A 16,906-nucleotide genomic window follows, 5' to 3' on the forward strand; every position below is an offset into this window, starting at 1 on the left:
ACAAATAAGCAAAACCCACAAACCTCACAGACAAAGAAAGAAGTCCTCCCAATTAACTTCATAAAAACAAATAAACAAAATCCAAACCACCCTTCTCTTAAAAAGATCATGAATGACTAATTTGATGTATTCATGAGCAAATTAAAACTGAAGAGTGCTAAGGAAATAAGAAAGGAGAAAAATAATTACAGTATGTCAGCTAGTTCATGCCCTGATACTATCTTTACCAACATTAAATGTATAATTAAATAAAGTGTCTTTTAATGTTTTACATTGTGCTCAGTAATTTACATAAATTTAATCTACACCCGGGTGCTGATGTAGACTTACATTTGATTGTCTTGTGCATAAACAAGGTTAGCTTTTAAAGACGGTAAACTGTGCAATGGACAGTCACAAACAACTTATTACCTGCACAATATTGCTTTTTGAAGGCGACGTCAGTCAATGTGAATACACACAAATAATGCATACTTTTTGCATTTGCTAACATCTATACGACACACTAAAATTTTGTGATAAGGCCAAACCTTTTTTTTGTTTGTTTTTAATTTTAAAGCAAAAATATACCATAGTAAAAAAATGTGCTCACACTGTTTTGAATCTTTAAGTGGAAAATAAATCTCTATCACACTAGAATAAAATTTCTCTCTATAAAATTTAAATACGGATCACTTCACTGCTATATCAAAAGGAAACATCTGACAATCATTTCCAAATGATCAGAATAACAAGACATATTAAGAGGTCCTGTTGCCTCTGCCTTTGTGAAAAGATAAATGTTACACCCTTCAATTGCTCTCACAGTGAGAGCAGTATGTTTCTTGGTTGTGGATTTTGATTCTGTCAATGAAAAAGGTTTAGCCTTAGGAACGCTGGCTACATCTCAAAACCGTAAGACTGATCTTTATAATTTATGATTCATGCAGCAAAAAGTCAATATGACACATACAGGTTAGAGTTCCATAGCATAAAAATACATCACTAGCAATGACATGCTCTGCTTGTGATCTACAGCCTTGTCTCGGCAGATATCTGATGCAAGTATTTCTTTCTGGACAGTTTTTCCTCTTTCTGATGCCTGCCTCTGAAGAAACAAGCACTTTGCTCAAGGATGATTTTGGACCTTGGAGGCCTAACTCTAACGTCTACATTTTGGCAGAATGTAAACGAAAATCATTATCACACACTATATATGTCATTATAAATATCATAACTTAACTGAGATTACACATGAAATGAATATCTAAATGTACATGTTATTCAGGGCAAAAACATGAATGATGACAATCAGGTTTGATAGGAAGAATCGTCTGTATGAAACCCATGTATAGACCACAAAGCAAAAACGATAGTTATGTGGCACCATCAGAAACAAGACTATGGGCTGCACTGAAAAGTGCAGGTTTGTTATTTCGGTCAAAAGGCCAGTTCCCACAAACCCTGCTGATTGCAGTACTGATGTCTGCTACTCAGACTGGTAAATCCAGTGGCTCAATCCTAGAATGGCTTGTGACCACTGGTATATAAAAGCAGGTAAGTCCATAAGTCTTTGCAAGACTAAGCTCAGCATCCACTAGTAAGTCTGCAGGAGCATCCTCATGTTCTAGTTCTGTTTTCATGATCTTTTAAGTCAGGAGGAGTGCTCAGGAAGTCAATGAAGTCACACAAAATAAGACCGGTAGGAGATTAGAGTCAGGCCATTACATGTCAGTAGATCAAATCTATCAAACTAAGAGCCTAGTTGGGCTAGCCTAACAGTTTTCAACTGAGGAATACTAATTCCCCTCTCTGAATCAGTGCCAGATTCCAACTTAATCTAAAACATTAGAAAAATATACTGCTGTATGTCCTTTCTGCTTAAAGCACTGTTGAACCTTTCAAAGTTGGTTACCAAACCCTAGGCACTTCAGCCCATCTGCAGTCCTCTAAGGAAGGAGGCCTGATTTTCCAAACCCTGCTTCCCCACAACTCCAAACTGCATCTGCACATTGGGAAGTCAGGCCATTAGCATGGATGCCTAAATGAGCTTAGGTGCTTGAATTCAGACATCCATTTATGCAGGCTGTGTTTTAAAACTTCCTATCTTGTCATGGTAGTTCCTGGGGGGGGGGGGGGGGGGGGGGAGCAGCTTCCTGTATCAGCAACTGTTTTTTGCAGCAGCCACTGTCTAACAAGTTAATTCTCAGCACTGTCTCAAACTGCAGTTTGTTTCAAGTTCTTTCATATCTTGCAGCTTCCACAAGTCTATCCAGTTGCTCTTTCACACTTTTTTTAACCTCTCATCTTTATTTTTTGATTAATACAATCCTATCAATCCTAAGCATTCAAGAACTAGAAGTGAGTTACCAGCTAGGCAAAGTCATTGTTGGATAGTTATTTCCTATCTCATTATTTAATGTTTAGGCTATTGATTTTCTTTATAACCCAGTGAATGAGAATTGCTGATCTTAATCAGAGCTGAATCTCTCAAGTAGCAGCGTGATTCCAAGAACTGAAGCTCTGAAAAATAGACAAAGCATCATGGACCTTGTAGTGAGATCATTGAGAATACATCTAGAAGAAAAGCAATGTTTTTTCTTCTCTGTCCCTGCAGCACAGTCAAAAGATTTTACACTACTCCAAGCTCACACTTAGGAGTAGTCAAGTGAGATGCTCAGACTAGCATCAGCAGGATCCTCAGATCTATGGTGAAACAAAACTCTGAAAGACATACACTTCTTTTCTTTTTTGCCAAGCATTTTCAATATAGATGCAAGTAAAGGATCAGCTGTTTTAGGTAACATCCCCAAAATATCTGACATCCTCACTGACTTGATTAAGTTTTGTGTAATGGTTTTGCTTTCCATATATGCCATCACCACCTTCTCAAGCCATCTCCAAATCAGATAGCTAAAATGCTTCACTGACTATTGGTGCTGCTCATCTGAGCAAGACTCTGCAGACCTGAATGCATGCTAGTTCACGCTGTTGTCTGGCCTCTTGTTCCAAAAGGCTAGAAAGTTTTCAACTCCTTGTCCACAAGACACACTGCTACATAAGAGATTTGGCTAGAGACATGTTACAAAAACATATGCTTTGAGAGGGAGCAAACACAGCCCACAAAAGACGTTCTTCAACTTCACCAAACATTTAAGAGCAAATTTCCAATGGCCTGGCTTCCTTGCTACCTGCAAAAAACCCTAATATCCCACTGTGTTTTCTGTTCTCACCAAATTATGGGCACAAACCCCCACGTAGTAACATCAATGTTTACCATTTATTACAGGTACATATGATTTCAAAGAAGAGGGAGAATGAGATTCCACGTCCCTGAAAACAAAGCCTATAACCTTCCAAAGGCTTTAGTCGCTGACATAGTGAAACAGAGATGGAAAGAATTTAACCTTCCCCACAACCAAACATTATGTCCCATCTAGGAGATAAGTTCCTGAGTATCATATTTTCATGAGAAGATAAATGCAAAACATAAGGGTTTAAATGTGGGCACTGAGCTCTGAAAGTCAAGACATACACCCTAACCATGTCTGCTGACTCACCGGGCGGTATATGAATAAATAGCAGAGAAATGGATACAAATGAACGTACCACACAACAGAAAGTGGGATATGAGGAAGTGCGGAATATGCGAACGACATCTGAGTTCCCAAGAAGAACAGAAAAATGCTTTTGATGTATCACACAAATTCAGAGAATGGTTTAATATCAAGTTCACAAACTCCAGGGAAGAATAACCCTGAATGGAGATGGATGATGGAGAAGAACCTTTACTTATAATGCCCTCATTACAGGCCCAAACATTCCAGTACTGTGAATACTAGTGCACAGACTTCGGTAGCAGGACATCCTGTCATTGCTCAGTTCAGTTCCTGCTAGTGCAGTTAATGGAAATAAATTATTCAAAGGAATCAAGAGAGAATCTAGCCAAATAAAACACATACACAAACCAAGAAGGGAGAGAACCTAGCTGATCAACACACATAGATGCACACACACAGAGGATAGGATGAAAGAAGGAGATAGAGCAAGGATAAAAATATGGAAATATGCTTAAGACGTCTGCTGAAGATTTGTAATTATATATATATAAAATTATATATATATGTGCATATAAACTTTTTATATATATATAGAACAAAAGATTCCTGTCAAGCAACACTATTTGTATTACTGGGATACAGCTGTACAGCCTTGAGCATTGTTAATAACACAGTTGGTTTCTGCCCCATCTGGAGGTCGTCACATTTCATTCCCCTTGTCATCATTCTGTGATCATTCACACCCCTGAATAACTCTGAGGAAATCCTGCTAGCTTGATAAAGAGCCTACTCCTTCAGAGTGCTCCTCACACCTCAGAAAAAGAAGACCTCTGGGCTCCCAGGAAAAGCACCTCAGAGGATCAAACTTCCCTCCTTACTCCCAAAGACCTTCCAGTGAAGTTACCTGGAGTTCAAATGTAGTAAGAACTGAAAGATATTATTATTTTTTTTTATACATATGGAAAGAAAATGAGTCAGTCCCTTCTCCCACCCTGTATTTTTTAAATATTTGATTTATAGGGCACAGTTAAACCATAGCTGCTGGGCAATCCTCAGATAATGACAGCATCATGATGATGATGAAGATCATAGCTCATAATGGCCATTGCTATAATAGAAAAACATCCATGAAGACTTGAAATTTCATCTCATGAAATAGTCACTTGTGCCCTGCAAAATACTGAACAGAATTGTCCGGGTCAAATTACCAAAAACTGCTTTAATTTGGAGGCCAATTTATTTTCTGTTACTTCAATTTATCCCCAAGCATGTGAGCTGGTGACCACATAAGTGCTGGTGAATGAGACTGGTCTGTTTGTATTTTCACTGTTAAGCTGTCAAAGCATTCACATACAAAGTGAATATGGAGGAACAAACTGCAATAGTCACAAGTACGCACATTAAAGGGATGTTTCCTCCATGTGTATACAACAGCTCCCCAGCAACCTGAAACAAAAACCCACCCCTGCCTCAAGAAATAGAGCAGAACAAGGTAAGAAGAACATATGAAATGTCCGAAGAGCCGGGCAATGGAATGAAATGGCAGCCAGTAGTGCTATAGGGATGCAGGAGCGCTCCAGTCTCTAATCCTCAAACACCTCCAGGAAGAGCGGAGGGAAGAGTTCGGTGGGACATTCCACCTTCATGTGCAGGAAGCGGCTGGCATGGCAGGCTCCGATCATCCGTAGGTCTGTCACTTTCATCAGCAGTTTTGGCCAAAAGTGTGCAACGTGGTGTTTTCTGTAATTAATGTAGTGTTCGAATGCCAGGAGGAAACCCTCTTGGCACTTTTCTATCCTCTCAACGCAGACAAGACCTGGGCGATCTGCAGATACAAAGGAACAGAACTGCTGTTATTACTCGTTTACTTTAATGAATGCTTGATCAAAAAATCTGGAGAGAGGATGATCCTGTTGTTAGGAAAAAAGAAGTGAGATTTGGGACATCTGGCTCTGCAACAAACAACTTTTTGACCCTGGACACCTCACTTATCTGTGCTTCTGTACTACCCCTGTTAAAAAATGATGATAATCTTTTCTTCATTCTTTGTCTGTTTAGCCTGCTTAGAGCATAGCTCTTTGGGGAGTCTTTCCATACACTGACTGGAGCAACAACAGATCCTTGACAGCTGAGACCTCTAGCTATATCATGGTGTAAAACAGCTAGTACAGAACATTTCGATTTCCTTGTCAGAAATAAAAATTACAATTCTTTCCTGTCTATTAGGCTGCAGCTTGACCAGGTGTCCAGCCTTGATCTACAGGGGAGATGCAAAGGAAACTGTTCTGGAGCAGCAAGAAACTGCAAAGGCCAAAAGTTTGGCAGTTTGTCTGACCCAGCACCCAGCAGAGTGCTGGAAAAATTCCCTTCACAAGTCAGTCTTAAGGAGACACTTTGAGGACAGCAGGTCCTCTAAAATGCCTTCTGAAATCCCTGTTTATATATCACTGTGTAGGAAACTAAAAAGAAATCAAAATGGGAAGATCAAGTGCTGTGTTGTGATGAATGTGGAAACCTTACTGTTTTGGCTGTAGTTAATGCCTATAAATCACTGGTCTATGTATTATTCAGTATCCAGTCTTTAAAGTGATCTTAAAATAAAACCTTGCCAAGTCTGTCACTGCCCACAAATGGAATTTCTTCTTTGGGCTGGCACAGTCAGTGGAAACATATTTGAAAACATATTGGATCTGGGAAGGTCAGGAAAGCAGCTCTTTGGAAATCACCCGAAATAGCCTATGCTGCTCCTATTATCACTTCACCAAGAGACCTAAGCAAAATGGTCCTAACGTGGGAAAACTAACTTACAGCCCTCAAATGCTAGTTAGAAATCAGTGGTGCTGGTAGGTAGGAAAATAAGAACGTATATCAAACTAAGCATGTGAGATTGATAGAAATTTGTATGATCTGTACTTCCCAGTCAGTGCATGACAGTACCAAGGGGAAAAGAGAATTTACTATGAGGACAACTGTTGTTTAATTATCAAATTTGCAATCAAGGCAAACTGGTCAGAACAAGCTCTTTCACTGATATTTTTCTGATGATCACCCCTGCCTCCTCCCTAAGTCACAACACTGTTTGAACAAAGTGTGTGACTAAAGCCACTTTTATGCCCATTTCTCTGAAGTTCTTCCTGTGTTCACCAAACTAATTTAAAGCTGTGTCAGGATTTTGAGAAAGAATTTCACCCACATTACTCTAGAAAGTACAACAAGATCCAACACACCCTATTTGTTTGAAGGGGAGATTTGTGACAAAGACCAATAAGCTTCAGAATGGTGGGGTCTCAAAATAATTCTGTCCTCACCTGATGACATGAGCAGAACAGCCTGAAGAAGGGCAACCTCGGTGTCATCCAGGTTAAATGATGAGAGAGACATGCCCAGGTCAAAAATGGCATCAGATACCACTCCAAGACCCCCATTTTTCAGCTGGCCCCTTGTCACTGCCATCTCCCCATTTAGTGTTAAAGTCTCACTCTCAGGGTCATAGCGAACTGCTGCACGGAGTGACATGATCTCCATACAGCAGCCTTTCAGAAGGATGATCTGGTCTTCACATGGCAGCTGTAGAAATTATAAATAGCAAAGAAAAAGATGTGTTTTTCAGACTGAATTGGTTTTACAACTATAATAAATCCATGATGACAAAGTTGCAGTCAACACTCCAGGACACTACATCACATAGTACAGTTACACTACAAACATCCTGCTGACCGGCTAGTTCCAGGGCATGCCATAAAACTCCCAAGACTCACATTCCTACTTTCAGAAGCTCCTGAGGCATCAATGTCCCCAAATACCCTTTGGAAATCTTGCGGTCAAACAGTTGTGGGGAAGGGGACCTGGGCAAGATACTCAATGCAAACCAAGCTGGTCAGACATGGAGGGGAAGTGATCCAACTCGCTGAAATGGGAAACCTTGGTTTGTGGGAGCTTTGTAAAATTAAGTCTAATAAACACTAAAAAAGTAGTTTTACATTTTTCAGAACATTTCACAGAATGTGAAGGATGAAGCAGAACTGCCAATTGCCAGGTTGGTACTGACATATACTGCAGGTTTTGTCTTGCATCAGGGGTGGATGAGATAGCTGAAGTGGTCACTGCTTTCAGCTGTTTACCCTTCTCTCTGCCACTCCTGAGCTCCCTCAGCTTACAGCTCGGCAGAACAGACTAAACTATAACTGGGGTTGGTAAAGGCTATAGTCATCCCAGTTAAATTCATTGCCAGCCATGCTTATTTCTCACCTGACCAGGGAAAAAGAAAGATGATGCTTGGCAGGGTCTATAAGAATGAACTACTTTTTAAATCAAAAAAAAAAAAAAAAAAAAAAAAAAAAAAAGAAAAGAAAAGAAAAGAAAGAAAATTCTGTATCTAGAACCAGTATCTCAGTCCATGGGGCATGTACTCTTCATTCTCACAGTCCATTTCAAACAACAGTCAACTTACTAAGTTATTTTCTCCTTGTGTGGCTCATCTCCCTGGTTATCACTAGACAGAAAGAAAATTCTGCAGGGAATAAAAAACTGCTTTCTGTTGTAGAATTCCAGTTTTTATGCTTGTATATAAGCCATAATTTTCAGGGCATGTGGCAAGACTTCTCTTTTCCACAACATTAGAAACGGTAGACTGTCTGAACTGATGCAGGTAGGTTCTTTAATAAGGTACTGCCAGGATGCTGAGGTAGTAGGAAAATATTCTCTTTATAGCATGTCTTTACATTTTAGTAGGTAACTAAATGATAGTAAATACCACTAAGACTATTTTGAGGTTGTCACTAGTTCAACAGCAAAGGGTCGCATTTATGAAAAAGCAATTCAATTCTACTTGGACTGAAAGGATGCAAAAAAATCCATCCATTTCTGATTCATATTATTATTACCTGATTTGAAATTCAGAATGAAAAAAACCTATTTATAGGTCTATATAGCAACTGTGTACTCACAAAGCAATTATATTTATCTAGTGTAAAACCATATAAAGTGGATGCTGGACAGTTACCTAACACTGGTTAACAGTTGCCTGTTAAACTTTTAAGTACAAAGCCAGCCACAGTCAGAAGGGGAATTGAATCAGGCAGCTGTTTTTCCAGCAATGTCAACTTCAGGTGTAAAGTGTTTGATACATAAGAAAATGACTCATCCTATTCAGGACAAATCACTTTTTCTGAGCTCAACAGTAGCCTGTGGAGGGCTGCATAAGCATAGTGGCAGTCTAGCTGCCCGACGCATGAAGAGATATTGAAAGTGCTGAGAAAAGGGGGTTATGAGCAAAAGAAAGGGGGAAGAGAAGAGGAGAAGAGAAATGAAGAAAGTCTAAGCAGAAAGAAGAACAGAAAAAGAGGCAAATGATAGTAAGGTATTACATGACAGTTCAGTTTTATTCACTGAGCCATTAAATCAAAAACAATTTCTCTTCCTACTTGAACCTTTCTTAGAACTTCTTTATGGTACTAGTGATCTGATTATGCCCATCCTTCATCTTCTTTCCTAAGGATACACCAGGTATCAGCTTCATGGACATGATGCCTCAGCTTTAATCTGCCATCAGCAGCAATTACCAAGGATGGAGGCCTGAACATCAGCTCTGTTCCAGACTACGCAGAGCTCAATACTACATTCGTCACTGAGCAGTACAACCAGGGCGCCTTCCAGGAGCAGGGTAAATAAATGTGACTAACTCTACAGCATATAACTCTCTCCTCTCTGCAGGGAACAAAAGCAAAAGGCAGGTATCTGAGGTGTTCACCTCAGCAGGGTGTACTTGTAGCCACCACACATTTGAACTTAGCACCATGGATCCGAGATGAGCTACATAAAAGGGTATTTACATAGCCTTACCCAACATGGAAGCACTGCTACCAGTGACACCAAAACACATATCAAACTGATTAAACGCTGCTCAGGCAACCTTCATTTTCTAAGCAGAAGGAGCTGCAAGAAGGAAATAGCAGAAATACTAACAAGAGAATGAAGCTTTTTACATCCTTCCATTATTTTAGGGTTAGATTGTCACTTTGGGAGTGTGCCTCTTGCATGAAAGGTCAGTGGACACACATGAGATATGCTGGGCAGCCACAGTACTTTAATGGCTTGTATATGTGTTCAAAGAAGAGAGAAAGAAGATAAAGAGGCCACAGGTGTGAAGTTGGCTACAGATGCTCCTTGCTCTGCCTCTCCTTGGTAGAGATTTACAGCATCACAGCCTCTGTGGCAACTAGGAGCTGTGGTAACATTTGAATACTGGGCAGATCCTATCGGAGAAAGGAGGGCTTTTTCTCATAAACTAATTCATAGTCTACACAGTGTTGCTTCTCAGAAAAAGACATGGACTAAAAAACATAAATGCATTAAATGAAGTTATCAGGAATGTGCCCCCTCAAAAGGGAGCAAACTGTCATTTTCTTTATGCTAGAGAGGAGCTATGTGACAGCTCAGAGGACAGTTGTCCCATTCTTTGGTGTTCATGATGAGTTGTCCCTCACCGCCATCAGACCTCGCTGTACATAGGTGTCAGGTTTACCAGGTGGCTCAGCTGTGAACAAAGCCTGTCCTAGCTGAGCTGTTTAACCTACAGAGGTCATGCCCAACAACTCCTTGATTTCTTCATCCACACCTTCCGCTCAGGTCTGACACAAGTGGGCCCACGGTAGCCAGGAGGGGTAGGAGATGTCAGATGGGCACTGCAGTCTGTGTGTGACTGGCAAAGCTTTCTAAATTAAAAAGACTACCTTGGAATGTCACTGCAACTTCCCACAGAGAGACCAAATCAGAGGAGACAGCTTCCCTCAGACGCTGAGTGCTTCAGGGGCCTCTTGATCTATGGATACATTCTTCATATTTTAAAATCTTCATGCTTGGCCACTATTTCATGCTTTCTTGGCTGATAGAGTGAATGCTGAGGTTAGCCAGGGAGAGCTGTTTACACTATGCCAACTATTGATATTTACCTCCTCTTATTCTGTAGGTGCCAGAAGAGGTAAACACCATTAGCTGACATAAATAGCTCTCCTTGACTGACCTTAAAGAAAAGCTGCCAGCCACAAAAGAGTAAAACACTATGGCTGCCCTAAACTTCTTTCCTGACTGATGTTTAGTTATTAGGGCAAAAAGCTGTTCCCATGTTAGGGAGCCCGATGAACAGAAGTTCACACCCATTTTCAGTGTCATTCTTTTGGCATTTAACCAGCGGAGTCCAGTGTTGCTCTGCAGCATGGGAGCCCAGGCAGGCATCCTTCCACAGCTGGAGTGGGGATATTTCCGTATTAAAACTCCCATGGCAGTGGATCCTAAGGGGCTTATAAGACAAAGTTATTTTTAGTTACATTCAGGCTGCAGTTAGGATATGTTTTTTTTAAGTCAGGAAAAATATCAGCCATTGTGTTTGGACCTCCAATGAAAGGGATAACCTCAGCACAAACAGATTAGCCTAGGGCCTGAGTATTCCTAACGCACAACCAAGTCAAGCGACTACGTACTGTATATTTTACATGTGAGTATCTGTGTGGAATGACAGTCCATTACTTTTACAGACTCTTTTAAGCACACCCTCCCTGTTCATGAAAAACATACCTAGGCAGTACAATGAGGCAAGTGCCATTCCTGGATAGGGATACTTTCCGGAATTTGAAGTATTTGTTATTATATAGATCCAATTCCACAATACTAGAACTGCCAAGCAGCCAGGAAGCACCGAGGGAACTGTGTGTGTTGGAAGACCTGATGAAACGTATCAAAGATACTTTTAGACAAACTATTTTCGCTCGTTGGCTTTGTTCATGGCCACCTATAAAGACACATTCGAGTCCCTAATGAATCATGATCACTTAAGAGATCAACAAAATCGGGAATTCAGTAATACATGAGAAACAAAACTAAGTAAAAACTAGATTATTCCAATCTCATTTATTTTAATTCTCCAATTTTTCTGCTTTTAAGCATATTGAACTTTTTAGTAAAGTCATGCCTGTTATGGTTCACTGCCAGCAGAATTTTGAATAGAGTTTAACATTTAGTAGGTAAAGGAGATAAGGATGTAAGATGGTTTTCTTACCTCACAAAACATAGGCAACTTTTTGGCAAAATCCACCACTCTTGTAATCGCTGGTGTGATAATTTTTGTAAACTGGCTGAAGGCTTCTAAATCCACTTTCCCACCTTCTGGGGCATTGACTATTGGTGCTTGTCCAATATCTTCTGGCTAAGGATATAAAGAAAGATAAATAAAGGAACAATTTATCTTAAATCAAATATTTGATCTAGAAAGTCCTGCTTGACAAGAGAAGATATGTTATTAAAGTTTACCATTACATTTTTATTAAATTAAGAAATAACACTATCCACTTTTTAAGTAAAGCCCATTATGCCACAAAAGGTGAATCTGTTTATATAACATTTGTGAAAGAGGTAACTGCACAGAGAAATGGGTGCCTGGCAGGCCACTACCCATGCTGTGTGGGTTGCTGCATTTCTGTGCACATGCGTTTTCTTGCTTGTGCCTGTATCTGAGTATCTTGTAGGAGTAGCTTGTGCATTTTTGCTAAAAAATACAGAGATAATCTAGTTTCTTAGAGGTGCTGAGAAGTCTCAAGTTTCCATAAAACCAAAGGGAGCTGAGGGGTCTCATCACCCCGCTGGAAGATGCTTAGAGCTTTGCAGGATTGGGCTCTCACACCCACTCAAATTTCTGAAATCTCTCCCAGAGCAGAGATTGCCCGATATCACAGAGCTCCCAGCAATTGCCAAGGCTTATTTTGAGAACTAGGCTAAAGCAACTGATGACTAAGAAAGGGCTAAATTGAAACTAGTCTGAATAAAATGAATATAATTTGAACTCATCTGGATAAAATTTAAATTGAAAATCATCTTCTGCATGACTTCAGCTCAAGGCTTCTCCATCACAAAAATCCTACCGTGAGGATTTCAGTAGGAACATATAATGAAAGTCTTGATCGGAATCCATGCACATGAGTGTTTTCTTATTCCAATTGCATTTTGATTTGTTCACCTGATTCTATGACAGTTTGTCAGTTTTACAGTGTACTTTAAAAAACACACATTGAAGCTGTTCTTCTATATTCTAAGTACAGCACTGCAGTTATAAAAGACTGGCCAAATGTTATGTAGAGGTTCCATTTTGTTCACTTTAGAAAGTTAAAGCTGCGTAAGAGTCAGAGATGAATGCCTTTAAGACTGATGGAGCTCATGACATTTATATATGGGCATTTAAGCAGAGGAGTTGCTGAAACTTCTGTCTACAATAAAAACGTGTACTCAACTGTTTTTTAAAGCAACACTTCATAAAAGATCCTTCCATAGCTCTATCATCAATCTGAATCCTAATCTATTTTTTTTCCAGGAAAAAGACTCAGTGATGCACTAATAAAACAAGCACCAATAGCAAAAGAAAAATGAAGAGGACTGGGCTCAAATACTTAGGGGTTCTTACTAAAGAGCTCAAATAATCCCAATTCTAGGTTCCCCCCACCTTGAACCTTGAGAAATTAAACCACATTGTCTATATGCTCATGATAAACAATCTTCCTTACTTCCAAGCAAGAAAACCAAACACTTACAACCACACAGAACATTGTTAGGGAGGAAAAGAGAGAACAGACTATTTCCATGGGAAAACCCAAAGAAGTCAAGATCACTAGTTAAAACCAATGTATTCCAGACGGGCATGCAGCTGGAGAGCCTTCACCATCCACCTCACGCCAACAGGGAAAGAGGTCCAGACCTCAAAGAAGCTCTTGGAAAACCAGCCTCACCTGCCTAACGACTGATCACTGCTCCTGCGATGTGCAGTTCCGCCGCCCGGCTCTTCCACAGCTTCTGGTGGGGGGCTGCCAACAGCCCCCATCAAGGTTTTCCCGACAGCCTGCCCTTCCCCTGCTGTGCCCATTGCAAGGCTTCAGCAAGCTCCCTAAGCTTACCTGGAAACCATGGCAAAACTTGAGGGGGCTTTGGAGCCAGGACTGCACTAAGCGCGGGTTGGTCTGGTTTAGGAACCGACTGTGGAAATCCCTGCCAGTTTCTGAATCCCCCACTGCAGCTGCGGGCCCTCTCTGCTGTCCCCTCTCCCAGGAGCCCCGTCGTCAGATCTCCCCCAGCACTCCCTTGCGCTGGGTGATCCTTCCCTCCAGCACTGCTGCTTACGTGGCCAGACCTGCCTGTCCCTGACCCACCATGATACAGTGGCCTAGCTCCTGCCAGCTTTCTGCCCAGGTCCTTATTCCCAATCCTACTTATAGGATATTTGTTCCCAAACTAGATGATACTGAAGGATCAATACTCCTGGTCCCAAATAAACAAATACATTACTTCAGCTGATGTTAAAGAACAAGTTTCAGGCTTTTGGCCTGTTAAAAGCAACGAAGGATTCCTTGCTATGCAGCAAGACTGGAAAAATTCTCTGTTACTTCTTGCTGGCAACCACTGGCTGTGTTTTCCCTCCTGGCATGCTAATATAAACAAGTGACCATACATTCAAAAATATGAGCTCTGCCATTGGAATTAGCAAAATATTATAAAAGGGATCAGCTGGTTTGAATATAAAATTTCTCTTAGTAATTTAATGGTAGAGCAAGACTTAATGGTAGAGCATTGTGAGTTAGGCAACAGGAATCTAAGCTTGCAAAAAAAGAATATTCTCTATCCAGTTTGGTACAGAGAGACTGTTAAAGACCCCTTTGAATTCCTGACATGCAGTATCCAATGCCTTTTGTGCTGCCTAGGCATTTTTGTTTTCTTTACTTATTTGCTTTAAAAATAAATTCAGAAAAATCAAATAAATCCTCTTCTAAGGCTTAGGATCACATATCACTCTATATTTTCTGATTCTTAGTTATAGGCAGAAAACCTCAGTCTTATAGTACCATCCCAGTGCTATAGTGTATGTATCATCCTGCTTTCACTGAAATTAATTTCTCTTGTCAAATTAATTTTAAGAAATGTGCTCATTTTGGAATGAGAAAACAAAAAGCACAAGTTATTACTTAAAAATATCAGCTTCCATTTAAAACTTGCTGTTGTTTTATAACATTTTCAATATGCTGCATGTTAGTCCCTAATGAAAACAGCTATCCTTGAATATATACATACACAAAAAACCACACTATGTATTACAGACCAATATACTTATTAATCAGTAGGAAAAATATTTTTCTTTTTTCTTATCATAGCACATTAAGGGTGCCCAGCTGGTTAAGCCTTAACTCAGCAACATGCTGTTTATCTTTTGAAATACATGGTTTGATCAGATATTGAGGTTCAGCCAAGAATAAGCAAGCAGTAACAGTAGAAATCATCCACTTCCCATCTATATGGGCACACCAGCAGATATACCCTCTTTGGGGTTGCCACCTTAGAAAGGGACTTTGAAGGAAATAACATGACAGTGAGAACAGCGTAGAAGGCTACTGCACCTACCAGAAATTTCCTCTTCTGCTTCCAGTGGCTTCCTTGTGCATTGGTGGCCACATGTGCTTCAGTAACAATTTTGATCAGCTCCCATTCCTCATCTGTTGGCTCTGGTTTGTGTCCGATCGTTTTCTGCAGCTCTTCCCGACGTCTCTTCTCGCGATTTTCTTCTATCAGCTTCCTCTTTGCCAACCGCTTGCTGTCATCCAACACCACTAGCAGGGGTAAAAGCATACAGAAATGGCAGGAAGATCTTAGGCTTGTCTGATCTTTGGTCCTTTCTATGCCTGGAGCACTAACTGATTGCAAACACCTTAGATAACTGGTAAAGAAGTACTTTGGGACAGCCCAGAGTTGACAGTTCTCTTATTCCTCTCTCTAAACTTCAGTCTTCTCAAAAGTTTGGATTGCAAAGAATGACTTATCTTTCTTGTAATATTATGTATACTACCATTGGCTTTAGATGGTTATTCACAGGAAACAAAACCAATATGGAAAAGCTTTTAGAGGATGGAGAAAAAGGCAATGACAGCTCCTTTGGCACATTCATATGTGCTATCCTCAGAGGTGCCTTTCCAGTATTGATACATGCTGGTCAGAATCAGACTCAAACCAACTTCTTACTCTCTACAGGTGCTAAAAAGCTGAGGCTAATCACTGTCTGCTTTGTCAGATGGGGCGGGGGTTGAACTGACCATCTCGAGTTACCCAACTCCCTCTCCTGAAGTTCAGCCGGCTAACATGAAATCGTATTCTTTCTTCTGTTCCCCTGTATACAGAAACCGCTGTAATACCTTAAATTATTGAACCAAAATATTAAGCTAGAATGTTTTTATGTTGTTTTTCTTTATTGGCTCTGTCTTCCTTTCAGTTTTCTGCTGAGGATTACTGTGGTAACAACCATTAACATTAATGCACAGGAGGATTTACATGAGTTTCTCCCATTTACACTAATTGAAGTTATTAGTGTAAATCCCTGCGCAATGGCAGCAAAAGAAGACCCCTAAGGGTTAATCTTACAGCCATATGTTCTAGTTCTTTAGAATGCGAGTTCTTTTCAGTAGATAACTTCTTCATGGCTAAAAATAAAACAAACAACTGCAGGATGACTCATACAACGACATTCAATTTCACATCCTCCAGAATTTTCTAAACAAGATGTGTTTTTTTCAAGCAAAGTGTCCATCCAGATGCATTTCCCCCTCCTCTCCTCCTAAGAGTGAACACTCTTGGTGTTGCACAGGCTCTTAAGGCCAGGCAAAGGTCCAGTTTGGTGAAGTGTAAACAAGAGATCACAGCTCTATGAAAGTGATTTGATGCAATGAACATAATTCCCAAGTACAAATTACTAAAACAGAAAACCGTTAGCAGTCCTGCTCTACTTAAACAACCTTCACCTTTAAGCAAACAAATTAAAAAAAAGAGAAACGAAAAAAGGAGAAACGTATACTTACAATCTGTTGCCATGCCAACAAAGATACATTTTTTGAAGCGACATTCCTGGCACTGGTTCCTTGTTACTTTGTCTATCACACATTTTCCTTCATATTTACAAGAATAGGTTGGATGGAGGTTTTTCTGAATGGTTCTTCTAAAAAAACCCTAAGTGTAATAAATAAATTGGAAAGCATTAGTACTGTGCAATTTTTTGAACTGGGAGGCACTTTGGTTTGGTATGAATGCACCTAAATATGCAAGATAAAATACTTTATTCCATGAAACTCTTGAAGAGGAAAGGAACAGAACAGTCTGCTAGTGCATGGTATTTCTGTTTCATGAAACATTTTCTCATGAAAAATTAAAAATATGTAGACAGATAAGTACAGGCATAAGAAATGTTGTCTTGAGGTACAGGAGTGACTCTTTGTCTTCCTGAAGTCCTTCCAGCCTTATGTTTTGTCTTAATTTTGTTTTTGTATTTGAACTAGAGAGTTTATTTCAGGCCC

At 40.0% G+C, this 16,906-nt stretch overlaps 1 protein-coding gene across 1 annotated transcript in view; it reads right to left on the bottom strand.

The window, feature by feature from the left end:
• Positions 1–3,245: 3,245 nt before the first annotated feature.
• THRB (thyroid hormone receptor beta) overlaps positions 3,246–16,906 on the bottom strand; it is a 37,507-nt gene continuing 23,846 nt past the window's right edge. Inside the window, 5 exon segments of the mRNA XM_062569328.1 lie at positions 3,246–5,364; positions 6,848–7,106; positions 11,593–11,739; positions 14,970–15,175; positions 16,415–16,562. Coding sequence (XP_062425312.1) covers positions 5,123–5,364; positions 6,848–7,106; positions 11,593–11,739; positions 14,970–15,175; positions 16,415–16,562 — 1,002 coding nt within the window. The 3' untranslated portion in view covers positions 3,246–5,122.

This window comes from Rhea pennata, chromosome 2 (genome assembly GCF_028389875.1).
Source record: "Rhea pennata isolate bPtePen1 chromosome 2, bPtePen1.pri, whole genome shotgun sequence".
NCBI lineage: Eukaryota > Metazoa > Chordata > Aves > Rheiformes > Rheidae > Rhea > Rhea pennata.